General features: G+C 44.2%; 2 protein-coding genes across 2 annotated transcripts; one reads left to right on the top strand and one right to left on the bottom strand.

Annotated features, from left to right (window-relative positions):
• Positions 1-931: 931 nt before the first annotated feature.
• Positions 932-12387, bottom strand: LOC135522577 (very-long-chain (3R)-3-hydroxyacyl-CoA dehydratase 1-like). Its single transcript, XM_064948974.1, has 7 exons — positions 12226-12387; positions 8284-8401; positions 8073-8091; positions 7406-7494; positions 6977-7098; positions 2216-2394; positions 932-1834 (listed from the first exon to the last, which is right to left on the bottom strand). The coding sequence occupies exons 1-7, from the start codon at positions 12342-12344 to the stop codon at positions 1752-1754; spliced, it is 729 nt and encodes a 242-aa protein (XP_064805046.1). The 5' UTR covers positions 12345-12387; the 3' UTR covers positions 932-1751.
• A 4876-nt stretch (positions 12388-17263) lies between these two features.
• On the top strand, positions 17264-23284 carry LOC135523149 (transmembrane protein 236-like). The gene is made up of 4 exons (XM_064949874.1): positions 17264-17535; positions 17980-18052; positions 21889-22012; positions 22527-23284. The coding sequence occupies exons 1-4, from the start codon at positions 17264-17266 to the stop codon at positions 23282-23284; spliced, it is 1227 nt and encodes a 408-aa protein (XP_064805946.1).
• The last annotated feature ends 791 nt before the right edge of the window (positions 23285-24075 follow it).

A 24075-nucleotide genomic window follows, 5' to 3' on the forward strand; every position in this document is an offset into this window, starting at 1 on the left:
GGCGCTGCGTTACATCAACACATGCCACATCATCGACTGAGCAGTCAGGCATCAGATTGCTATATCACATGATGTGGTTATGATGTGGCTGCTGAACACCTATCCAGGTGTTGTGAGTTCTGGCAGTGCAATGCAGTCGGCCTGGAACGCAGCATGCCTGTTTTACTGGAGCTCTTACCAGAGGCCTCGTTTGCCTTTATGGTGCCAGGAAGTTGATTCCATCCTCGGATCCATGATACTGTATCTTCACACGTACATTTGTGACTGGACAAACAATTAGAGTCCAGTGATTTTTGACATTGAATTTTATTGTTTCTTTCTTTCTTTCTTGTCTAGCCCTGATTCCTAGCATGATGTTGATTCATTCAGCACACTGTAGCACAGGGCTAGGTATCGCAGTGTGTACAATTAGATGACCCCAATCCCAATCTCTCCTTCAGCTGCACAGAAGATTGAAACGATCTGACACAGTAGCACCTTTTAGCAGAGGGAATCTAACGCTAACAACCAGTCCATTACCAACAAGGACAATGGATCCCGAACACATATTTTTAAAACATAAAGAACAAAAGTGACTAACTGAAGACTGTGAGTGCTCAGATATAAATGTATTATCTCGTATCTTCTCTGCATGTCTCCTATGCTGTACACTTGCAAATACATTTGACTGAGCTCTTGGTAAACATGAAAACAACACGGAGAGAACATTAGAGCTGAGCAAAGCAACACAAATATTTGTTTAGTCTAAGCTATACCTAAAGCACTAATAACATTCAATACAAGTGTTTTACTGTTAAAAACCAGAGAATTGCCAACCATGTGATATGTGAATCAATTAAGTCATTCTTCAAATGATCCGATCTGTGCAGAAAATAACCTAACGGTGGCGTTTCACATTTCATTGTTTACAAATAAAGTACAACACACATACTCCGAGGAAGCAGCATATTTATTGTCGAGGTATAATAAGTCTATGCAGAACTTTTTCTCTTTTTTTGAGCTTCTGTCTAGTCATTGTTGCAACATGCTATTTATGTATAAAATCACTGTGGTGGAAAACGTTTAAAAATGCTTAAAAAAATGTATTTCCAATTTAAAAGAGAAAAAAAAACCCAGCTCAGGAGCCTCATCCCTCCAACCATACATATCACCCGTCCCTGGTTCCCTCGAACTCCCTGTGTGTTGCACTGATGGTGGGTTCAGTATGTATCTGCTGTGTGGTTGACCCAATGCACAGCAAGCTCCTTCCAATATTGTACTGTTGCAGTTGAGAGCATGTAATCAGTGCAGTATGCTATCAGGTTGCAGAGGTTTAGGACAGCATGATGTGGCCATGCTGGCTAGTGGATCCAGTGCTCTCTCTCTCTCTGGGGATCTAGCTATCTGCACTGGGACAGTGTTCCAGTTTTGCGATGATGATGATTATTCAAGCTATAGATTGTACTTATTCCTTTTTCCACATTAATGACTATTCCGCTGACTACTCCTGTTCTGTAATGATTCTTCTGGTTGACTGATGTCTATTGTGGATGATTCTGATGAAGGTTATTCCTGTTGGGTAATGATTTATCTTGTATTTAATCCAGTTGGGTTATTGCGGTGAATGACAAAATCCTGTTTCCGCGATTATTACTTGGTTAATCCCGTTATGTCGGTAGTGGTCTGACTCTCCCGGTCGCTTGCGTTGCAGTGTGGAGAACTTGGGCTCGCTGTTCCAAAACGAACGCCAGGTGCTGGACTGTGAGGCGGCTCTACTCATCCTTCTCCACTATGATCTCCCCAAGAAGCACCTTTCTCCTCTGACGGAGCATGTGGAAAAAGAGCTGTGGGAACACTAGGAGAGAGACAGAGATTTTACCCACCAATCTAAACAGTTATCCAGTCCAGATCAATATTTGAACAAAACGCCTTCAAAGGGTGAAAGGCACTTAACCATCAAACACTGGATCCTACTAATTATCCAAAACAACTCAAACCATCCCCAAAGTACCCCAAAGCAGCCACCACAAACAACCCAAATTAACAACAGCCACCACAAACGTAACCCAAACAACCCAAATGAACAACAGCTATCACAAACTACCCCAAATTAACAACAGCCATCACAATCTACTGAACAATTCTGCTGGTCAAAACAAGAGACAATCAACACCCATGAGTAACTAATGCCCACCTATAGGCTAAACATACAAACACGCTGTACGCAGCTGCTTACATGGGATGTAGGAGAGCATGACGATGATGAGGAAGTAGTAGTAGTCGAAGGAGATGTTGTACTTGTTGGGGAGCCTCATGGACAACATTCCGGTTTTGCGAACAAACGGCAGAGCAGCGTAAATAGTCAGGAGTTCTCCGGCCACTCCGAGAGGGTACATGATGATAAACATATTGTATCTGACAGGGAGAGAGGATAGTCATCAGTAACACAAACACACAGAGGCATGCAAATGCGCACACATACACAAACACACACTTCAGCTTAAGGGTCGTGCAGTAAAGAACGACAAAAAAACGAAACTTCACACTAGCAGAGTTGCAAAGAAAAAGCCATATCTCAGATTGGCCAATAAGATGGGCAAAAGAACACAGACAGTGGACAGAGGAACGCTACCTAGAAGGCCAACATCCCAGAGTTGCCTCTTCACTGTTGACGTTGAGACTGGTGTTTTGCGGGTACTATTTAATGAAGCTGCCAGTTGAGGACTTGTGAGGCATCTGTTTCTCAAACTAGACACTAATGTACTTGTCCTCTTACTCAGTTGCGCACCAGGGCCTCCCACTCCTCTTTCTATTCTGGTTAGAGACAGTTTGCGCTGTTCTGTGAAGAGAGTAGTACACAGCGTTGTACGAGATCATCAGTTTCTTGGCAATTTCTCGCATGGAATAGCCTTCATTTCTCAGAACAAGAATATACAGACAAGTTTCAGAAGAAAGTTCTTTGTTTCTGGCCATTTTGAGCGTGTAATCGAACCCGCAAATGCTGACGCTCGAGATATTCAACTAGTTTGAAGAAGGCCAGTTTTATTGCTTCTTTAATCAGGACAACAGTTTTCAGCCATGCTAACATAATTGCAAAAGGGTTTTCTAATAATCATTAGCCTTTTTAAAATGATAAACATGGATTAGCTAACACAACGTGCCATTGGAGCACATGGTTGCTAATTATGGGCCTCTGTACACCTATGTAGATATTCCATAAAAAATCTGCCGTTTCCAGCTACAATAGTCATTTACAACATTAACCATGTCTACTTTGTATTTTTAATCAATTCTATGTTATTATAATGGAATAAAAACAAGGACATTTCGAAGTGACCCCAAACCTTTGAAAGGTAGTGTATAACAAATCAAATCAAGCTTTATTTATACAGCACATTTCAGACATGGAATGCAACGCAATGTGCTTTACAGGAAAAAAAAAACAAATTAAAAAAACAATGAAAATAAAAGCTGAAAATGTACTACACAACAAAAAAATGATACAAACTGAACAACTAAAAAGCACCCTGAGGAAAGAAAAGCTAAAAAGATGTGTTTTAACATCTCTTCTAAACATGCCCACATATTCGGCCCCCCCTCAGGTTCTCTGGCAGGCTATTCCAGAGGACGGGGGCATCATAACTAAAGGCTGCCTCTCCATACCTCTTGGTCCTAGGCTTTAGAGGTAGTTAAAAGGCCAGTAACCAGAGGAACCGAGGGACCTACTGGGTACATAACTTAAAAGCATCTGACATGTATTGGGGTGCACAATCGTGGATTGATTTAAAAACCAATAGAATAATCTTACAACAAATTTAAAAACTCACAGGCAGCTAGTGAAGAGACCTTAAACCCTGTGTAATGTGTGCTCTCTGTCTGGTCTTGGTCACTACCTGTGCTGCAGCATTCTGTATGTTTTGCAGTTGACATATGGCTTTCTTGGGTAGACCAGATAGGAGAGCATTGCAGAAGTCAAACCTTGTAATAAAAGCATGGATAAGTCTCTCTGTTTCAGCCTGAGAGAGAAACGCCCCCACCGTGGCAATGTTCCTCAGGTGATAAAAAAAAACTATTTTGGTCACATTCCTAATGTGTGATTCGAAGTTGAGTTAAGAATCTAAAATAACACTTAGGTTTTTTTTTTAACCTGGTGTTTTATCTTTATTGCCTGTGAATTAAAATGTGTGGCTAGATTCACTCTCTGTGCTTTGGCTGCAACAATAAAAACCTTAGTCTTGTCTTGATTTAGCCAGAGGAAGTTGTGAGCCATCCAAGTAATTAAATACTAATACAGTTTAATAATTTATCCAAGGAGCTAAAATCCTCTGATGACATAGAGATGTAAAGTTGTGTATCGTCTGCATAGCAGCTACTGTGCTTTCTGATAATGCTGCCAAGGGTTAACACACATAAGTTGATCAGTACCAGACCCAAAATTGAAACTTGTGGAACGCCACATGTGATATGTATTTTCTCTGAGTTATGTTCACCAAGGGTGACAAAACAAACAACTCTCGACCGGTTAAATAGATCCCAAACCAATTTAGAACTGTACCGGAGAGGCCAATCCAACTATCCAGTCTGTCCAGAAGGAAATCATGGTCAACAGTGTTGACTGCAGCACTTAAATCTAAGAGTACAAGGAGAGAGAGCTGTTTGGCATCTGTGTTGGCTCTAAGATAATTTATCACTCTAACTAAGGCTGGCTCTGTGCTGGGCATTAAAACCAGATTGGAATTCTTCAAAAATACAGTTGGCATTTAAAAAAGGATTTAGCTGTTGGACACCAACAGGTCTGAATACCCCCAAATTATCAGCTTAATTAACAATTTTCTAAGTGTTTTAACATTACTGGATTTCTGCACATCATTATTAAAAATGTACAGGGGGCCATTTCCCGGACAAAGGTTATGCCTAGCCCTGGACTAAAAAGTACTTTGAATGGAGATTCTCCATTGAGCTTGGTTTTCAGTCCAGAGCTAGGCTTAATCAGTGTCCAGGAAACAGTGCCACAGTGTTTAATATTGGTTAATAAACAACCCGGAAAGGAAGGATTAATATACCGATAATTAAACTACTGTATTCCATTTCAAAAGTGAACAAAAATGTATGGGGGATTAAAACGAGTCGGTTATGAAAGGAGAGGGATCTATATATGTGGTGATGTTGGTGCGTAAGAATCCCTCATTTACTCAAGAACGTAGCGGCGGCTCGGGGGAGCATTTCGGCGGATGTGAGTGAAATGTTGGCCGAGCATTCCATTCCCGAAACAGATGGTCTTAAAAACAGGAGCAGCTGAACATGAGCCCATCTTCCCTCCCACTGCGGGGACCTGGCTGCGCCCCTCCCCTCCCTGCTTAAAGGAACCCTTGAGATCACTCAGAGGGGGACCGGGAATGGGGGTGGATGAGAGTGGAGGAGAACAGGGGTAACACTGACCGATCAAGACCAGCGAAACAAAACCCGCAAAACCCAAGAGATTTGTTGTACATGTAAACAAACATATTGAATGTACAGTACTGTGGTTACAGGAACAAGATTCTCACTCACTGTCACCCAAACTCATAGCCACCGCACAGCCATGCAAAAAAAAAATGGGGTCGGTCGCTAATCTGATTTATAGACATTCAGATTTTGAACGGAAAGCAGCAAGCTCTTAGCCATAGAATCCCAGGACTCTAGGTCGGTCAGATTGCTCCCCAAGTGTGTAGTAGGCATTCTTCACCGGTGCTCACATTTCATCTGAGGGCCTTCATATGAGAGCCAGACAGTTACACTTCACGAGTGTTCTTGATAGTCCCACGTTATGTCACCGGTCTGCTGACAGCGGTGGTAAATAGAGTGTTTGTGTATAATGATGAGCGTTGTGTCTGATGATATACACATAAGAAATAGGTCTTTTTACTACAGTACTGCTTAGCTGTTGTACTGGGGGGGGGTAACACCGACACCTAACCCCCTGTCACCATCAGCTAATGCCATGTGTTACAGTAGTTGTGTATGTCTGAGACTGTGAATTGCAGACCTGGGTTCAAATACCATTTGAAAGCGTTCAAATGCTTGTGGCGTTTGCTTAAGCTTGCTTCGAGCGTCAGATAGTTGGGGTTTGCAGATTTGGGACTATGCCATTGGAAGTCAGGGAAGCTTAATCAAGCACAGATAAAGTATTTGCAATTATTTAAAATAGTATTTGAACCCAGTTCTGGTGCAGTGTATGAAAGACTCAAAATCAGTGGTGCTATGGCCCACACAAGCTGTGAGTCTGCATTAAAGAGGCGTGAAGGAATGTTGAAAGTATGAGAGAAAAGATGACACCATCCTTACGTCATCCACATCTGGAAAGATAATAACAGCTTGACTCAGAGCTGAATATGAGGAGAAACCCTCAGAGGGAAACCCTTCATACTCTCAGTGTATGAATGCTGATCTAGGATCACGTCCCCTGTCTATGTATTCTTATTCATTGTTGTTCTTATTCATCAATCCTACTCTGAGATGCTTCATACATATGGCCAGAGAATAAATCCCAATCCCTGCACTGATGGTGTCACCACCTTTTTTCCAGACTCTGATCCGTATGCTTATCAATGCCTGATCGCCTAGCATGTAATCCATTGGTTACCCACAACTGTCCTAGCCCAGAAATCAAAGTGATAATACCAGAGTACTAAGTGTTAGCAGTTAGGTCAGCCAACATCTATATTGAACGGGCTAATCAATAAACACAACACACTCATTCTGATCACATGCTGCCTGGCTATGAGCCAAGAGATACCTTATGCATGGCTATTGGCTAATACTGGGAAGCATGCCAGGGGAAATGCCAATCAAACCAAACCGACATGCACAGAACTGTAACAGCGACGCAAACCCTAGCTCTTGTCCAGGGCGTTTACGTGCAGCTTTCTGATGCTGAGAAGGCTCTGCATCAGCAAGCCGCATGTAATCACACAGAACCAGAGCTACCCAAACCCGGCCCTCCCATTCCCATCTCCACCTGGCCCATTTGATGAAGTATGGCAGGTGGTTGAGCAGATTGAATGTATAGAATGAATATCTGGTAATCTCTGTCAACGTCCAAACGACCAGGAAGAGGATTACACTTTCTTCGTTCTGGATCTTCCAAAAGGTCAACATGGATAGGAACAAAACAAAGGCAGAGAAGATAGTTAATAGTTAATGGGGTCCATGTTGTCGAGTAGGATATTACTACAGTTGCGCTCCGGGGAGAAGTTTCCCCTACGTACAGATCTAGGATCAGCTTCCCGTCCCCCAATCCTAAACATAACTATTTGTGGGGAAAATGCTAAACTGATCCAAGATCAGTGTCTAGGGGCAACTTAACCTCACCCACTCCAAGGCATCTTAATGTAGATGGTAACCAGGGTTACAAAACACCTCTTTGGTGATAAATCATGATAGTCACCTGTTTGATGCTGTTGGTGATGAACCACACCATGAAGATTCGTGAACACACTTGAACCCCGGTCACAATTACAGAGGTCCTCACGATTCCTACAGGGTCAGAACCGGGGAAATAAACATTGCTGTCAGAGCTAGGAGATATTCACATGATATGTTTGATTGTTTTTTGTACTTTTACCCATTTCCCCCCCCCCCCCTTTTCGTGATATCCAATTAGTGGTTTTGTCCCATCGCTGCAACTCCCCTATGGACTTGGGAGAGGCGAAGGTCGAGAGCCATGTGTCCTCCGAAACACAACTCTGCCAAGCCGCACTGCTTCTTGACACATTGCTCGCTTAACCCGGAAGCCAGCCAGCTGCACCAATGTGTCAGAGGAAACACCGTCCATATGGCGACTGAGGTCAGCTTGTAGGCGCCCGGTCCGCCACAAGGAGTCACTAGAGCGTGATGGGACAAGAAAATCCCAGCCGGCCAAACCCTCCCCTAACCCGGACGACGCTGGGCCAATTGTGCGTCGCCTCATGGGTCTCCCAGTCACGGCCGGCTGTGACACAGCCTGGGATCGAACCCGAGTCTGTGGTGACGCCTCAAGCTCTGTGATGCAATGCCTTAGACCGCTGCGCCACTTGGGAGGCCGTCACATTACATGATCGTTAATCAATACGTACCGATTGCACAGTGCCCCACCTGAAAGAAGATAACAAATCAGAGTCAGTGAATCGCCTCTCCTCACTTCTTCTCCGCATCAAAGTATTTAAAGCACACAGAGGGGTCTTACCAGTAATTTAAACATTTGCCTATTTTCCCCAACTGTCTTCCTTGAATTCTTTGTTTGAATACGGCTGTATAGAGAACTATGCCAATATCCCAGAAACTCACCTCAACTAATGCAACTGTCTGGAAGAACTTGAGTGTCCTTGCTATACTTTTGTACAGACCCTTGTGAGTGGACTTCTGGAGGTAAAAGCGTATCATTGTCATAGCCAAAACCAGCCACCTGGAAAAGAAGAAAATATTTATAACATTTGAATAACTGTATTTTACATTAGTGTGCACGAGAAGGACATAGATTACCGAATAGATACCACTTTGGAGTTACAGTATAAAAGTACACAGTTCAATCACTGTCTCCATAGCATGTTTTCACATGCTCAAATTTGTAGTTTCACGTTATCACGTTAACGTCACATAAGAAAACGTGATCACATACTGCCACGTGAAATTCATGTTTATTTTTTTCTGTAAGGCTTTTACAGTACTATCGTAAGCAAAAGCAGAATGGACACCAACTAAACTTGTATGCCTCCTCATCAGCCACGATAAGTCCCAAATGGCTCCCTATTCCTCACATAGTGCACTACTTTTGACCAGGGCTCTAGTCAAAAGTAGTGTACTATGTAGGGAAAAGGGTGCTATTTGGGACACACAGGCAGTGTCAGTTGGTGAAACAGGGAGCACCAAGTCCTTTCTACAGAGGAGATAATTGTCTCTAGTCTGGTACTGCACACACTAATCTGGCTATACATCAGTCACTACAGCACAGCTATATGCCAGGCAGAATGTAAACACAGAATTCTTGGAAAAACTGTTCAGCTTGTCATCTCGCTGATCTAGCAGCAACCCTGCTACTGCCAAAACTACAGGAGGAACTAAAGATCAATTTGTTTAAATCAAGCAAACCCCTAAACCATCACGTGCAGACACCATTTGTAGAGCACTATACTAACACAATACAATCTTTATTGGTCCATTACACACAGGATACAACAAAAAACATGTATGTTTTTGCTATCACAGTAATATGCCTAATTGGGCCTTGTGACTTTAATATGTTTGAATTAAAATCAATACTACATGTTTTACTATTTAATTGCAGATCCATTTTGAGGACCATTTAAAGCTAATTATCTGTGGCTTTAGTCAGGGGTAAAGATCAGGTTAAATAACAGAAAGGTGTGAGAGTTCTTGTACAGAACTTACACAGAAGATCGGGGGCCGTATGGGTCAAGAGTCTCAGAGTAGGAGTGCTGATCTAGGATCAGGTCCTCCCTGTCCATGTAATCTTATTCAATGTAATCTAAAAAGGCAAAACTGAACCTAAATCGGCACTCCTTTACTCTCGGAAGCTTGATAAACACCGCCCCTGGTATTCACCATTTGCTTTTTAAACTATGCATGGGGGAAATGACCTGGGGGAAATGAGCTGTGTTGGTCTTTACATTCACACGTCTACTAGGTCAGCAGTGTTATGGATCTCTGTGAAGGTGTGTCTGTGAAGGTGTCTTTGTGGGTGTTGGCATTCAGCTGTTCTCTTTTTCTCTAAAACGTGTAACTTAAAAAATAACATTTGTCATAGGATCACAAATACGTACAGTATTAGTAATGAGGCAGGCCAAAGTTGCATAGTTTCCTCAACCATATTCCATATTCCACTAAATTGAGATAACTAGTATTTTACAGTCACGTTTTTAAATCCCCATTAGATCACACTTGGTCCCTTGATTCAGTATTCATGGCTAAATGGGCTCATAGCAGGATTAGGCACTGGACATTACACCGACATCATCTAAATGCCCATGAGATACAGTACCAGTCAAAAGTTTGGACACACCTACTCATTCTAGGGTTTTTCTTTCTTTTTTCTACATTTTAGAATAATAGTGAAGACATCAAAACGGTGAAATCACACACCCTGGAATCATGTAGGAACCAAAAAAGTGTTAAACAAGTCAAAAGATATTTTATATTTGAGATTCTTCAAAGTAGACACCCTTTGTCTTTGACAGCTTTGCACACTCTCGGCAATCTCTCAACCATCTTCATGAGGTAGACACCTGGAATGCATTTCAATGAACAGGTGTGCCTTGTTAAAAGTTCATTTCTGGAATGTATTTTCTTCTTAATGCGTTTGAGCAAATCAGTTGTGTTGTGACAAGGTAGGGGTGGTATAGAGAAGGTAGCCCTATTTGGTAAAAGACCAAGTCCATACTATGGCAAGAACAGCTTAAATAAGCAAAATTAAACAACAGTCCATCATTACTTTAAGACTTAAAGGTCAGTCAATAAGGAACATTTCTAGAACTTTGAAAGTTTATTCAATTGTAGTCACAAAAACTATCAAGCGCTATGATGAAACTGGCATGAGGACCGCCAAAGGAAAGGAAGACCCAGAGATACCTCTGCTGCAGAGGAAAAGTTCATTAGAGTTAACTGCACCTCAGATTGCAGCCCAAATAAATGCTTCGCAGAGTTCAAGTAACACACACATCTCAACATCAACTGTTCAGAGGAGACTGTGTGAATCAGGCCTTCATGGTCAAATTGCTGCAAAGAAACCACTACTAAAGGACACTAATAAGAAGAAGAGACTTGCTTGGGCCAAGAAACACGAGCAATGGACATTAGACCAGTGGAAATCTGTCCTTTGGTCTAACGAGTCCAATTTTTTTAGTTTTGGTTTTGACTGACATTTCTTTGTGAGCTGAACAGTAGGTGAACAGATGATCTCCTCATGTGTGCTTCACACCGTGAAGCATGGAGAAGGTGTGATGGTGTGGTGATGCTTTGCTGGTGACACTTTTGTGATTTATTTAAAATTCAAGGCACACTTCACCAGCATGGCTACCACAGCATTCTGCAGCAATACTCCATCCCATCTGGTTTGCGCTTAGTGGGACTATCATTTGTTTTTCAACAGGACAATAACCCCAAACACACCTCCAGGCTGTGTAAGGGCTATTTGACCAAGGAGAGTGATGGAGTGCTGCATCAGATGACCTGGCCTCCACAATCCCTCGACCTCAACCCAATTGAGATGGTTTGGGATGAGTCAAGGAAAAGCAGCCAACAAGTGCTCAGCATTTGTGGGAACTCCTTCAATACTTGGAAAAGCATTCCCCATGAAGCTGATTGAGAGAAGCTGGTTGAGTCAATATTTGAACAGCTCGTTGGATGTTTGAATCAAAAGTCTGGTATCGGTTTCCTCTGTATGAGGGTGATCAGGTACAGGGGCTTGTAACCAACCACCTCTTGGTCATTGGGAACAAAAGTCTAGACAACTGAACCTAGTTTTCACACCTTCATGTAATTCCAAAATATCCATTATGTGTAGAACAGACAATAAACTACATTGAGTGGATGTGGATCCAAGATATCCTTAAAATGCGCATTGTATGCATATCTCCAAAAAGGCGCATTCCTCGTTAAAGTGGCTCAGACCCATGCAAATTAATGTAAGAGACCATCAACAGATGAATAAATTATTGAAAACTTAGCAACCAATATAGTAAGTTCGTTTAGTGAGTTCACTAAAATAACTAAGAACAGTAAAATAATTGCGTAGTCGCGCCAGCGCGGTTTGAAGCGCATACAATTGAAGTTATAAAAATATGCCAATTGCGCATTTCATTCTCCGAGATCGGAGCTCCAGTGTCAGCGTTCCGGCTATACTTATCACTGCAACTGTGGAGGTAAGGCTGGGTAATGACGCTGACATCGTGTAATCGACCGTATTTGGACAGGTTGAACCCGCGCCTGGGGCCGCACTTCCACCGCCGTTATTTAAAAATGTTTTAAAAGATAGACAATTCTCAAATAATCAATGTGACTTCTTGGACCCCTTTCATATCAAGTCCCTTCATTTTATTTTGCTGACTGCAACTGAATGGGACACTTGCAGTGTCAGAGACACCACGGACCTATAAACAGCAACACACGCTTGCTCACAGCAACACACGCTTGCTCACAGCGCTCTGGTGCATAGCGAAGTGTTCAGGGAGTGGCTACTATATAAACAGCTATAGGGTAGAATAATCCACATACCCGGCCGTCATGGCGATGTTGTAAAATGTAAGCCATGCGACAGCGATTGCACTTTTCGTTCTCTTCTTGTTGTTGTTATCCTTCTCCTCAACCGAGCCGTCCTCCTCCATGGACGCCATGGTACCGGGGACAGAGTGGAGAAAGTCAGAAACGGTGCACGAGCGCAGCTGACAGCTGGGACTGGGAGCAGCAGGGTCATCCGTCAATGTACCCACGGCAGCCCTCTCGCGGGACTATTCCTGCAACAAGTGCGTGGTGGCAAGTCCCTAAGAAAAGTCCCGCCGTTAATGAGTCATTCAATCAAGCATTTGCACCGGTAGTGGCACTGCCTTCATTAGAACCATTTAATGTAACTGTTCATAAATTGTTGACTATAATAATTTCACTTGGATATTAGGGTATATAATAGTTATAAAAGTAGTTTTGTACCCTGAAGAACAACGGTGGTCTACATTGATAGCCATACGTACGATGTGACCCTAATCCTCCATGCCTTTAATATTAAGGTGCTCTAAACTATAAATACCCACCATTTAAATAGCTCCAGCTTATTTTAATTGTGCATAAATACAAAATAGATAGCCAACTTGGGCATTCAACATCTTTAAGGCCTCAACTTCACTATCCAGTGCTTGACTTGGGCAGGAAATCAGTACTGGCGCCTAAAATGTTCTACTGCTTGAGCTCCTGTTCCTCTTATAGAATATTAGCTCAAACATATTATGGAGCTCCTGCACCTAAATATAAACAGTACCCAACATGAGTACCGACACCTATTCCAGTCCAAGTCGCTAACCCAAATGGTCTCCACTTGATGTTTAATTGTATTTCAGAGCTCTTTCCAATTCCTTTGATCTCTTTCAGATTTACAGTAGGGTACTGCCCTCTGCCGGCAGGGACTGGAAGGAGTTGCATTCAAAACCGCAAAGCCTTGACTATCCTGTTTTGAAAAGTGTTTGGACTGGGTTAAAGGGGGGGTGTTGTCCCAAGTTAAAGGGACAGTTTTGACCGGGGTTAAAATGGGCAGGGTTGGACTGGGTTAAAATAACACAATGTAGTTTTGGGTTAGTGGGACAGTGTTGGACTTTCTGAAAGGGGCAGTGTTGTAAGGTTAGTTAGAGGGGTTGGTAGTTAGCGGGGTAGTGGTGGGCTAGACTAGGTGGGCAGCGTTGGCATGGGTTGGGGTGGCAGTGCTGTGCTGGGTTGGGTAAAGGGGCAGTGTTGGGCTGGGTAAGGGGACAGTGTTGGGCTGGGTAAGGGGACAGTGTTGGGCTGGGTAAGGGGACAGTGCTGGGCTGGGTAAGGGGACAGTGTTGGGCTGGGTAAGGGGACAGTGTTGTGTTGGGCTGGGTAAGGGGACAGTGCTGGGCTGGGTAAGGGGCAGTGCTGGGCTGGGTAGGGGGGCAGTGTTGGGCTGGGTAAGGGGGCAGTGTTGTGTTGGGCTGGGTAAGGGGACAGTGTTGAGCTGGGTAAGTGGGCAGTGTTGGGCTGGGTAAGGGGACAGTGTTGGGCTGGGTAAGGGGCAGTGTTATGTTGGGCTGGGTAAGTGGGCAGTGTTGTGCTGGGTAAGGGGACAGTGTTGGGCTGGGTAAGGGGACAGTGTTGGGCTGGGTAAGGGGCCAGTGTTGGGCTGGGTAAGGGGGCAGTGTTATGTTGGGCTGGGTAAGGGGACAGTGTTGGGCTGGGTAAGGGGACAGTGTTGGGCTGGGTAAGGGGCCAGTGTTGGGCTGGGTAAGGGGGCAGTGTTATGTTGGGCTGGGTAAGGGGACAGTGTTGGGCTGGGTAAGGGGGCAGTGTTGTGTTGGGCTGGGTAAGGGGGCAGTGTTGGGCTGGGTAAGGGGACAGTGTTTGGTTGGGTAAGGGGACAGTGCTGGGCTGGGTAAGGGGGCAGTGTTGGGCTGGGTAAGGGGACAGTGTTTGGTTGGGTAAGGGGACAGTGCTGGGCTGGGTAAGGGGACCGTTTTGGGCTGGTTAGGGGGACTGTGTTTGGACGAGCCCTGCACTCAGTATTGGAGGCACAGCTTGAGAAAGTGCATCACTGTAGGATCTAAAATTAGCTCCTCTCGTAGTACCCAGCATAAATGTGTGTAAACTAAAGACACCACCAAATATAGTGCAGGCCTCCTAATCCGGATCCAGTTACAAGTGTTCAAATGGCTGTGTCTCAGGGTCGGACCCAACAATAACTACCTGAGAGAGGGTTACGGTGTGTGTCTGTGTGTGTGCCCGCGTGCGCACACGTGAGTGTGTGTTCATGTCGCGATCCTTTCTATACTACTCCCTGTGTCTGAACAATGTGGAGATCGCGGGCATCATTCACACGTTAGTGTTTGAATCACACACATCTCATCCCCTTCTTGGAGTAATCTGTTGCCAAGTGTGTCCTCATGTTCGAAGAATGCATCTGACCTGATGAGGAGGGGAGGCTATCATCAACATCTGAAACTGATAGCCAGCATGCAGGCTCAGCAGAATATAACCAGGGGGTAATTAACGTTTGATTCATATGGTGTATTTGTGTTTTAGCTGTGGTGAATTGGCAGGAGGGACATAGTGACATGCTTATTATTCCGAGCAGTGTGTCTTCACACGGCTAGCGAATACCTCACAGCCAGTAAAGGGTCACTGGAGAGTAACCCGATGCACGTAAATGCAATTGGGACCTGGGCCATAATTGTCAATGTTTGTGTTAAAGTCTGCCCAGTGCATGTCTCATTATAAACTCAGCAAAAGAAGAAACGTCCTCTCACTGCCAACTGCGTTTATTTTCAGCAAACAATACATGTGTATATTTTTGTATGAACATAACAAGATTCAACAACTGAGATATAAACTGAACAAGTTCCTCAGACATGTGACCAACATAAATGGAATAATGCGTCCCTGAACAAAGGGGGAGTCAAATCAAAAGTAACAGTCAGTATCTGGTGTGGCCACCAGCTGCATTAAGTACTGCAGTGCATCTCCTCCTCATGGACTGCACCAGATTTGCCCGTTCTTGCTGTGAGATGTTACACCACTGTTCCACCAAGGCACCTGCAAGTTCCCGGACATTTCTGAGGGGTATGGCCCTAGCCCTCACCCTCCGATCCAACAGGTTCCAGACGTGCTCAATGGGATTGAGATCCGGGCTCTTTGCTGGCCATGGCAGAACACTGACATTCCTGTCTTTCAGGAAATCACACACAGAACGAGCAGTATGGCTGGTGGCATTGTCATGCTGGACGGTCATGTGAGGATGAGCCTGCAGGAAGGGTACCACATGAGGGAGGAGGATGATATTCCCTGTAACGCACAGCATTGAGATTGCCTACAATAACAACAAGCTCAGTCCAATGATGCTGTGACACATTGCACCAGACCATGACGGACCCTCCACCTCCAAATCGATCCCTCTCCAGAGTACAGTCCTCCTTGTAACCATCACCCCTGGTGAGACAAAACCACGACTCGTCAGTGAAGAGCACTTTTTGCCAGTCCCGCCTGGTCCAGCGACTAGGGGTTTGTGCCCATAGGTGATGTTTTTGCCGGTGATGTCTGCCTTACAACAGGCCTACAAGACCTCAGTCCAGCCTCTCTCAGCCTATTGTGGACAGTCTGAGCACTGATAGAGGGGTTGTGCGTTCCTCGTGTCACTTCGGCAGTTGTTGTTGCCATCCTGTACCTGTCCTGCAGGTGTGATATTTGAATGTGTACCGATCCCGTGCAGGTGTTACACATGGTCTGCCACTGCTAGGACGATCAGCTGTCTTTGGTGTCTCACAGTACGGACATCGCAATTTATTGCCCTGGCCACATCTTCAGTCCTCATGCCTCCTTGCAGCATGCCTAAGGCACATTCACGCAGATGAGCAGGGACCCTGGGCATCTTTCTTTTGGTGTTTTTCATAGTCAGTAGAAAACCCTCTTTAGTGTGCTAAATCTTCATAACTGTGACCTTAATTGCATACTGTCTGTAAGCTGTTAGTGTCTTAACGACTGTTCCACGGGTGCATGTTCATTAATTGTTTATGGTTCATTGAACAAGCATGGGAAACCGTGTTTAAACCCTTTACAATGGAGATCGGTGAAGTTATTAGGAATTATCTTTGAAATACATGGTCCTGAAAATAGGGACGTTTCTTTTTTTGCTGAGTTTAGTAGGTTCATTTGCATGGTTAGGTTCACGACTCCAGATTGTCTGTCGGATTATCACTCTCATAACTTCTTCTCAGTCAGATAAGAGTTACTCTTTATTTTGATTTGATTTGAAATCTAATAATCTGCATTTATTAATAATATAACTCAATTTCTCATCAGTAACACTTGATTGAGCTTGTCTTAAAAGTGTATTATCTCTCCTCTCTATTCTCCCAGGCTTTCTATTCCTCTCTCCTTCCCTTGTTCTTCTCTTCATGTCTCCCCTACACTCATTTCTGTTTGGTCTGGAAGGGGATACATCATCTCTACATCTGCTTTATGGCTTTTGGTTGCAGTCCATCACTGTTGTGTGACACTGCTGGCAGAGTGTTGCAGAGGACCACTAGATGGGGATGTGTAGTCATGGCAGAATAAACATGCAACTCACAGGACAGCCAAATTATAAAAAGAGTGTGCTCTCTCCACTGCTCCTTTAAATAACATGGGACTGCAAGTGTTTGGCGTGGTCCTTGACGATTCTGCTCCATAGGTATATTTCCTCTTAGGTTTCACATCTCTTACCAGGAGTCACACTCTTTCTGAAATACCCTTGAAGGGCCAGAGAGAGAGAGAGAGACAAATTGTTTGCAACAGTCATATATAAAGAGGTTAGAGGGGCAGTCACATCACACCGTCATGACTGCGGCAATAAAGGTACACAATGCCTAGTGCAGTGTAAGCAAACGGCAGAACAGCGAGCGGGAGCTGTGGCGTGTGGAAAATGCTAGTGGACACAGACAATGCAACAGGCTCAGGCCTGACTAGCCCTCAGAGGGACAGGGGTCGCCTCACTGCGGACAACAGCCCCCTCTCTCCCTCCCTCCCTCTGAGGGCTAGCCAGCGCAGGGGCTGCCACAGCATGGCCTCGGGGAGGACGCTGAAGTTCGCCCTGTGCGAGGTGCTGCAGTTTGTAGGCCTGTGCGTGCCGCTCTTCATCGTCATGCAAAGGTTCGCCCTCATCGTGGCGCGGGTCAAGAGCATGGCGCAGCCACCTGGCGACGCCAGCACTGCCTACTGGCTCATCGTGGCCTCCTCCATCGCCTATGTCACCTCCACAGCCCTGCTGGTCTGGGTGCCCATGAAGTACATGGTGTTTACAAATAAGAAGTTTCTTGTCGGCAGGAAGAAGTGGTGAGTGTCTATCTGGTCTATCTGGTTTGTTTGTTCTGCGGCCTGGCTGGAAATCTATGCTAGGAGCTGTGTCTGAGCTGTAGCTGTATTTTTTCTAAGCATTTCACTGTAAGGTCTACTACATCTGTTGCATTCGGCGTATGTGACAAATAAAATGTGATTTGATTTTTAATATAACAGCACAGTGTTTTCTGGACCTGAGCCTTGCAGTGTAGTAATGGTTGTCTGGTCTGTGTGGCATGAACCTGACCGGTAGCTGTACTGTGTCTGACTCAACTGGCCTGCAATTGGTTTGGCAGTAGCTGGGCCACGTCTATCATGCCAACATTGAGCATTTCCAAATGCATTGATATTTTCCTTTTTCATAACCTCTAGCCTATAACTATTGCTCGTTTCTTTCTTTCCTTCTCCCTCTCTCTCTGTCGCTCTCTGCCTCTCTTTCAGGAGGCCAGTGGCCCTGGTCTATGTGATCCTCTCCACATTACCCTGCTTTGCCTTTCTCATTGCCAGCTCAGAGGTAAACCATGTGACCCTGGTGTTATGCATCATTTGTTTATGCTCGTCTCAGTGTGTCTATGTTTCCCTGACCTTTGACTTAGATTCACCGTTGTAGGTGACCTTTGACACTCAACCTGTTGGTTACCTCTGAAATGAAAGTGACACTTACAGAGAGACATTCAAACTCAGAGGTATTCACATCCAGGCCTTCAGGTCTACATGATTGCTTGTTTCCTGGTACCCCTGGTAGTTAATTAATATATTAATTATGCTTTTGATTAGTTCCAGAGTTCACTCACCTGATGTACTAGTTCTAAATCAGTCTAGATGATTCCATGCATATTGAACCCTACTGAGCACGATGCAGACTATTGTCTACACTCTTAGAATTAAGGGTGCAATATTGTTCCCTGGAGTGTACGTAGATCAAAATACACATAATGTACCTTCAGAGGTACACATACAGTATGATCTTACAAGGTATTGTACGGTAACTTTTAGGGTACTGCGTGATAAAGAGCATAATGTTACATTTTTTGTACCCAATATTTTGAACATACAGTGGGGCAAAAAAGTATTTAGTTAGCCACCAATTGTGCAAGTTCTCCCATTTAAAAAGATGAGAGAGGCCTGTAATTTTCATCATAGGTACACTTCAAGTATGACGGACAAAATGAGAAAAACAAATCCAGAATATCCCATTGTAGGATTTTTAATGAATTTATTTGCAAATTATGGTGGAAAAGAAGTATTTGGTCAATAACAAAAGTTTACCTCAATACTTTGTTATATACCCTTTGTTGGCAATGACAGAGGTCAAACGTTTTCTGTAAGTCTTCACAAGGTTTTCTCACACTGTTGCTGAGATTTTGGCCCATTCCTCCATGCAGATCTCCTCTTGAGCAGTGATGTTTTGGGGCTGTTGCTGGGCAACACGGACTTTCAACTCCCTCCAAAGATTTTCTATGGGGTTGAGATCTGGAGACTGGCTAGGCCACTCCAGGACCTTGAAATGCTTCTAACGAAGCCACTCCTTCGTTGCCCGGGTGGTGTGTTTGGGATCATTGTCATGCTGAAAGACCCAGCCACATTTCATCTTCAATGCCCTTGCTGATGGAAGGAGATTTTCACTCAAAATTTCACGATACATGACCCCATTCATTCTTTCCTTTACACGGATCAGTCGTCCTGGTCCCTTTGCAGGAAGACAGCCCCATAGCATGATGTTTCCACCCCCATGCTTCACAGTAGGTATGGTGTTCTTTGGATGCAACTCGGCATTCTTTGTCCTCCAAACACGACGAGTTGAGTTTTTACCAAAAAGTTATATTTTGGTTTCATCTAACCATATGACATTGTCCCAATCTTCTTCTGGATCATCCAAATGCTCTCTAGCAAACTTCAGATTGGCCTGGACATGTACTGGCTTAAGCTGGGGGACACGTCTGGCACTGCAGGATTTGAGTCCCTGGCGGCGTAATGTGTTACTGATGGTAGGCTTTGTTACTTTGGTCCCAGCTCTCTGCAGGTCATTCACTAGGTCCCCCCGTGTGGTTCTGGGATTTTTGCCTCACCGTTCTTTTCCTAATAATTGCTCCCACAGTTGATTTCTTCAAACAAAGCTGCTTACCTATTACAGAGTCAGTCTTCCCAGCCTGGTGCAGGTCTACAATTTTGTTTCAGGTGTCCTTTGACAGCTCTTTGGTCTTGGCCATAGTGGAGTTTGGAGTGTGACTGTTTGAGGTTGTGGACAGGTGTCTTTTATACTGATAACAAGTTCAAACAGGTGCCATTAATACAGGTAACAAGTAGAGGACAGAGGAGCCTCTTAAAGAAGAAGTCTGTGAGAGCCAGAAATCTTGCTTGTTTGCAGGTGACCAAATACTTATTTTCCACCATAATTTGCAAATAAATTCATAAAAAATCCTACAATGTGATTTTCTGGATTTTTCCCCCTAATTTTGTCTGTCATAGTTGAAGTGTACCTATGATGAAAATTACAGGCCTCTCATCTTTTTAAGTGGGAGAACTTGCACAATTTGTTGGCTGACTAAATACTTTTTTGCCCCACTGTAAATGTACAATCATGACACTCTTATACGTACGGTGAAGGTACATTTCTGTTTCCCAGGGTACAAACGTATTTTGTGTACCCTTAACTCTTGATGGTACTGATCTGTACCTTTGCTTACCATAAAAGCAATGTATTGAAGAAAAGTACATATTTGTACCCACCATGTGGCATGTAAACTATGAGGTTCACACCACTGTATAAAGGGTCAAATTAGTTTAATTTTAATGATGACATTGATCTTGGAACTCACTTGGTGAAGGTCACAGGACTAAATATGAATGAATCATGTCTCTGTTACTAACAAATACAGTCATGGGTGGTAACTTTACTACTCACTCGAAAAGGCAAGGCACACCAGTACATTTTATTGGAGGCATGGCTTAGTGGGGGCGTGGTTTTCAGTTAGTTATTTTTTGTCTACCCGTGAGTGGAAGTGTTGTACCAGTTTAAGTGGTCTATGGTGGAGGTACACTTTTGCAACTTTAAAGGAACATTTGGCTTTTTTACTGTGGTGGTTCCCTATCAAGGCATATTTTTCCTTTTATAAAAGCATGCTTTTGTATCTATGGACTGTACGAAAGAGAAGTATGAACTGGGGTACAATTATGTATCTATAACTAAAGGTACAAAGGGCGTACTAGAGGGTACCACCCCAGTGACAAGCATTTGTACCCCTTTAGGGACAAATCTATGAGAAAATAACCTGAGTGTACCATCATGACACAACTACAAGATAATGAAGTTATTTGAAGTGCGGTGTCCTAGGGGGGGGTCTTATGAGAGAGGAGGGGGTAAAATTGATGAGTTGAGAGTAGTGATAGTATGTTTGATCCGAGGCATACATCGAAATTGCTAATAAGCAATGTACTTCGAATCAGTGTGCCGACTCCTGTATTACTTTATCAGAAGCACGTGATTAATGACGTCCGGAGCATCGTTTCATTAAACAACCATTGGTTTGGTAGAAGACAAAAAGGCTATGCTACATACAGGCTACACGGGATGTGGGACGTTGTAAATAATAATTTGGCTGCTCTAAATGATTTTTACCAGCAGGTGCCACAAGTGTACACTGTGTTGATCAAAGCCTAGGGTAATGAACCTATTTTTGACGCTATTGGCTGGAAAACCTAGTTGAGAGGAACATGTAGGTTCTCAGAGGAGCAATCTACAGCCCTATGGCCAAGGGGCCACTGATAAGCAGCTGAGTTCCTCTTCCTGTCCCAGCCGCCCTGGTCACATCAGCTGTCCATCTGGCACTTTCCCACTTCCTGTCTGTGAAGAGTCCACCTCCTATGAGCCCACATTCTAGAGGTTCCTGAAGATCCAGGGGTGACCTCAGGTCCTTGGCTTATCTACTACTCTCTTTCACATAAGAGAAGCCATAAATTAACCTCAGATGACTCCCAGTCTCTTTTGTTCTGTGTCCTGTAAGCAAGTAGTCCTGGGTTAAGCACATACCAGAGCCTAAGTGATTAGCCCACTAATCCAGTATCACAGAGGGTATATAGCACTCATAGGGTGCCATGTAGCATTTGGAGAAGGTTTGGAGGGGAAGACCGGCACATAACCATTTCATTAGATCACAATCAGGGCTAGAAATTGTAATGAAAGCTACTTTATTGAGGAAGAATTGTCTTACTATGACTGATGTGATTGTCCCACCTAGCTATTGTAAGATAAATGCACTAACTGTAAGTTGCTCTGGATAAGAGTCATCTAAAATGTCAACGTCATCTGATTCAAATCACAGATTGGTTTTGATCATTGTTTTCTCTCAGGTGCAGATCAATAACAGTATAAGGCAGGACACGTTCGCAGAGCTCCCCGTGTCGCTGATGCTCTTCTCCCTCATCTGCATCGATATCCTGGAGAGGATCCGCCACTGTCGACTCACTGGACATGGTGAGAATGCAAAGCTCTGTGTTCTGCACACACGTTCAACTGAACACTAGCTAGCTACTGTAGTCTGAATACTGCCTGATCCTCTGCCAACTCACAACTAATTTGATTAAGACAACAATAGGCTACACTATCGGAGGATATGTTCTATATAGAGATACAGTATGTATCTCAGGAAATGAACAGGAAATTCTCTGTACAACCCCCCAATTGATTTTTTGGTAACACAGTGTTGAATTGGCAAAAATCTTTACATGTTCTAAGGACGACTGTCACTTTCTTGGAATCCCTTTATTAGAGGAAATAACCAGATCCTGTCATTTTCCACTGATCAGAAATGCTATTGTATTATGGTAAAATATAGTGCCTATAGAGCCCAGAGAGACCGTGGCTGTGTTGTCCTGTGTTCTACACTTTTGGGCTGTGTGGTGTGCATGTTTGTGCCATAATGAGATGTTCTGATCTGCGTCATTCAGTCACGGCTAACATACTCATGTGCTGTTGTCTTTCCGTCCAGCTAATGAATTGGACCGAGATGCTGAGATCCCTTCCAATGTCCTCACACACGTGGAGCACCTACGTGGAACCCCAGTGACACCAGTAAACCCAGCAAACCCTGCGTCACCCGTAACGCCAGCTGTGCCCGGGCAACCTGCACAACCAGGGCAACCTGGTGGTCCAAATGGGCAGGACCAGAACGGGGCGGGCTCACGACCAGAGGCCAATGGGACTTTCCAGGGGATGTCAGGTAACCAGATACCAGGGAGACAGTTTAGCATTTCAGGCCTGAGCTCACGCTCGGCACGCTCGGCACGCTCGGCACGTTCGGCACGCTCGGCACACTCTGTCAGCACGTCGGTGGACCATGGAGTCTCACCATATGTGTACACAGGGCCGCTGCAATTCCTGTGTGCCAGCGATGCCCGAGCCGAGGTATTTGTGGATAGCTTTCTGTTCTGGATGGACACAGTGGAGATGGTGAGGGTGGCTGGGCACCCAGCGGTCTACTACTCGGGCTGGGTGTTCCCTATCTACATCTTCAGCTACCTGTCGTGCCTGCGGCTGGTGGTCATGCCCCACAGTCCCCTGCTATCATCACTAGGCGTGGCCCTGCAGGATTTGCCCTTCCTGTTTGTGCGTATCGGCCTCATCGCCTTCTTCGGCTTTGTCACGCCCCTCCTCTACCTGATGAAGAACCTGCTCGTCTGCCTGGCCTTCATCTACTTCAACTTTATGACCAAGCTGAGGGTCTTCAACACCGAGAGGATGTTCTGATCTGTGTCGCCAGCCAAGGATGAGAAAAAAACTATGGACAACAACCCACTGGGCAAAAACTGGTTTCCACATCATTTCAATCCCCCCCAAAAATGTGATGACGTTGTCATCAACGTAAGGGAATTTATTTATTTGTTTTTACATTATTCTTTTTTAACCTAAATCCAATGTCATGGTGATATTTTTTGTTGATTTCACATTGTAGTCACAACTCAACCAAATGTAAATTAAAACAAGACGTTGAAATTATGTCTGTGCCCAGTGGAAATGGAGTTCATAACAGAGACACCAAACCAAAACAACAAATGACTCACGCAGCGATGAGAAGAATTGGAGCGGATTCCTGTGTTCGGCACAGCAAAGAGAGATTGATCCATTTCATAATAATGATTCTGACTAAAGGAGGGACAGGATGACAATTGTGGAGCTTTTTGCAGGCTAAAAGGGAACTCTTTGGCAATTTGTTCCCGTAAAGGGGATGGAGGACATTGACTGTCAGAGGACTATGTGTTGTCTTGGTGTTATCTTATTTCCTATTTGTTCAATGTTGTTTTTTTACCCCGCAACTCTCCTTGCCCCCTTGTCCCCAACCTGAACCATGGCACTTTGAGAATGTAAAGAACCTGTCATGTCACTTACAGATTTGATAACAGATAATATATGATGTTTCTATTCTATTACCATAAAGTGCAGTGAATTGTGTAAGAATATACATCCATGTTGTTATACATCCCAGATTTTCTTCCCTTGCTAGGTTATCATATCCACACATTTAAAACAAAGCGTGAGTT

This window comes from Oncorhynchus masou, chromosome 30, assembly GCF_036934945.1.
Source record: "Oncorhynchus masou masou isolate Uvic2021 chromosome 30, UVic_Omas_1.1, whole genome shotgun sequence".
Classification (NCBI taxonomy): Eukaryota; Metazoa; Chordata; class Actinopteri; order Salmoniformes; family Salmonidae; genus Oncorhynchus; species Oncorhynchus masou.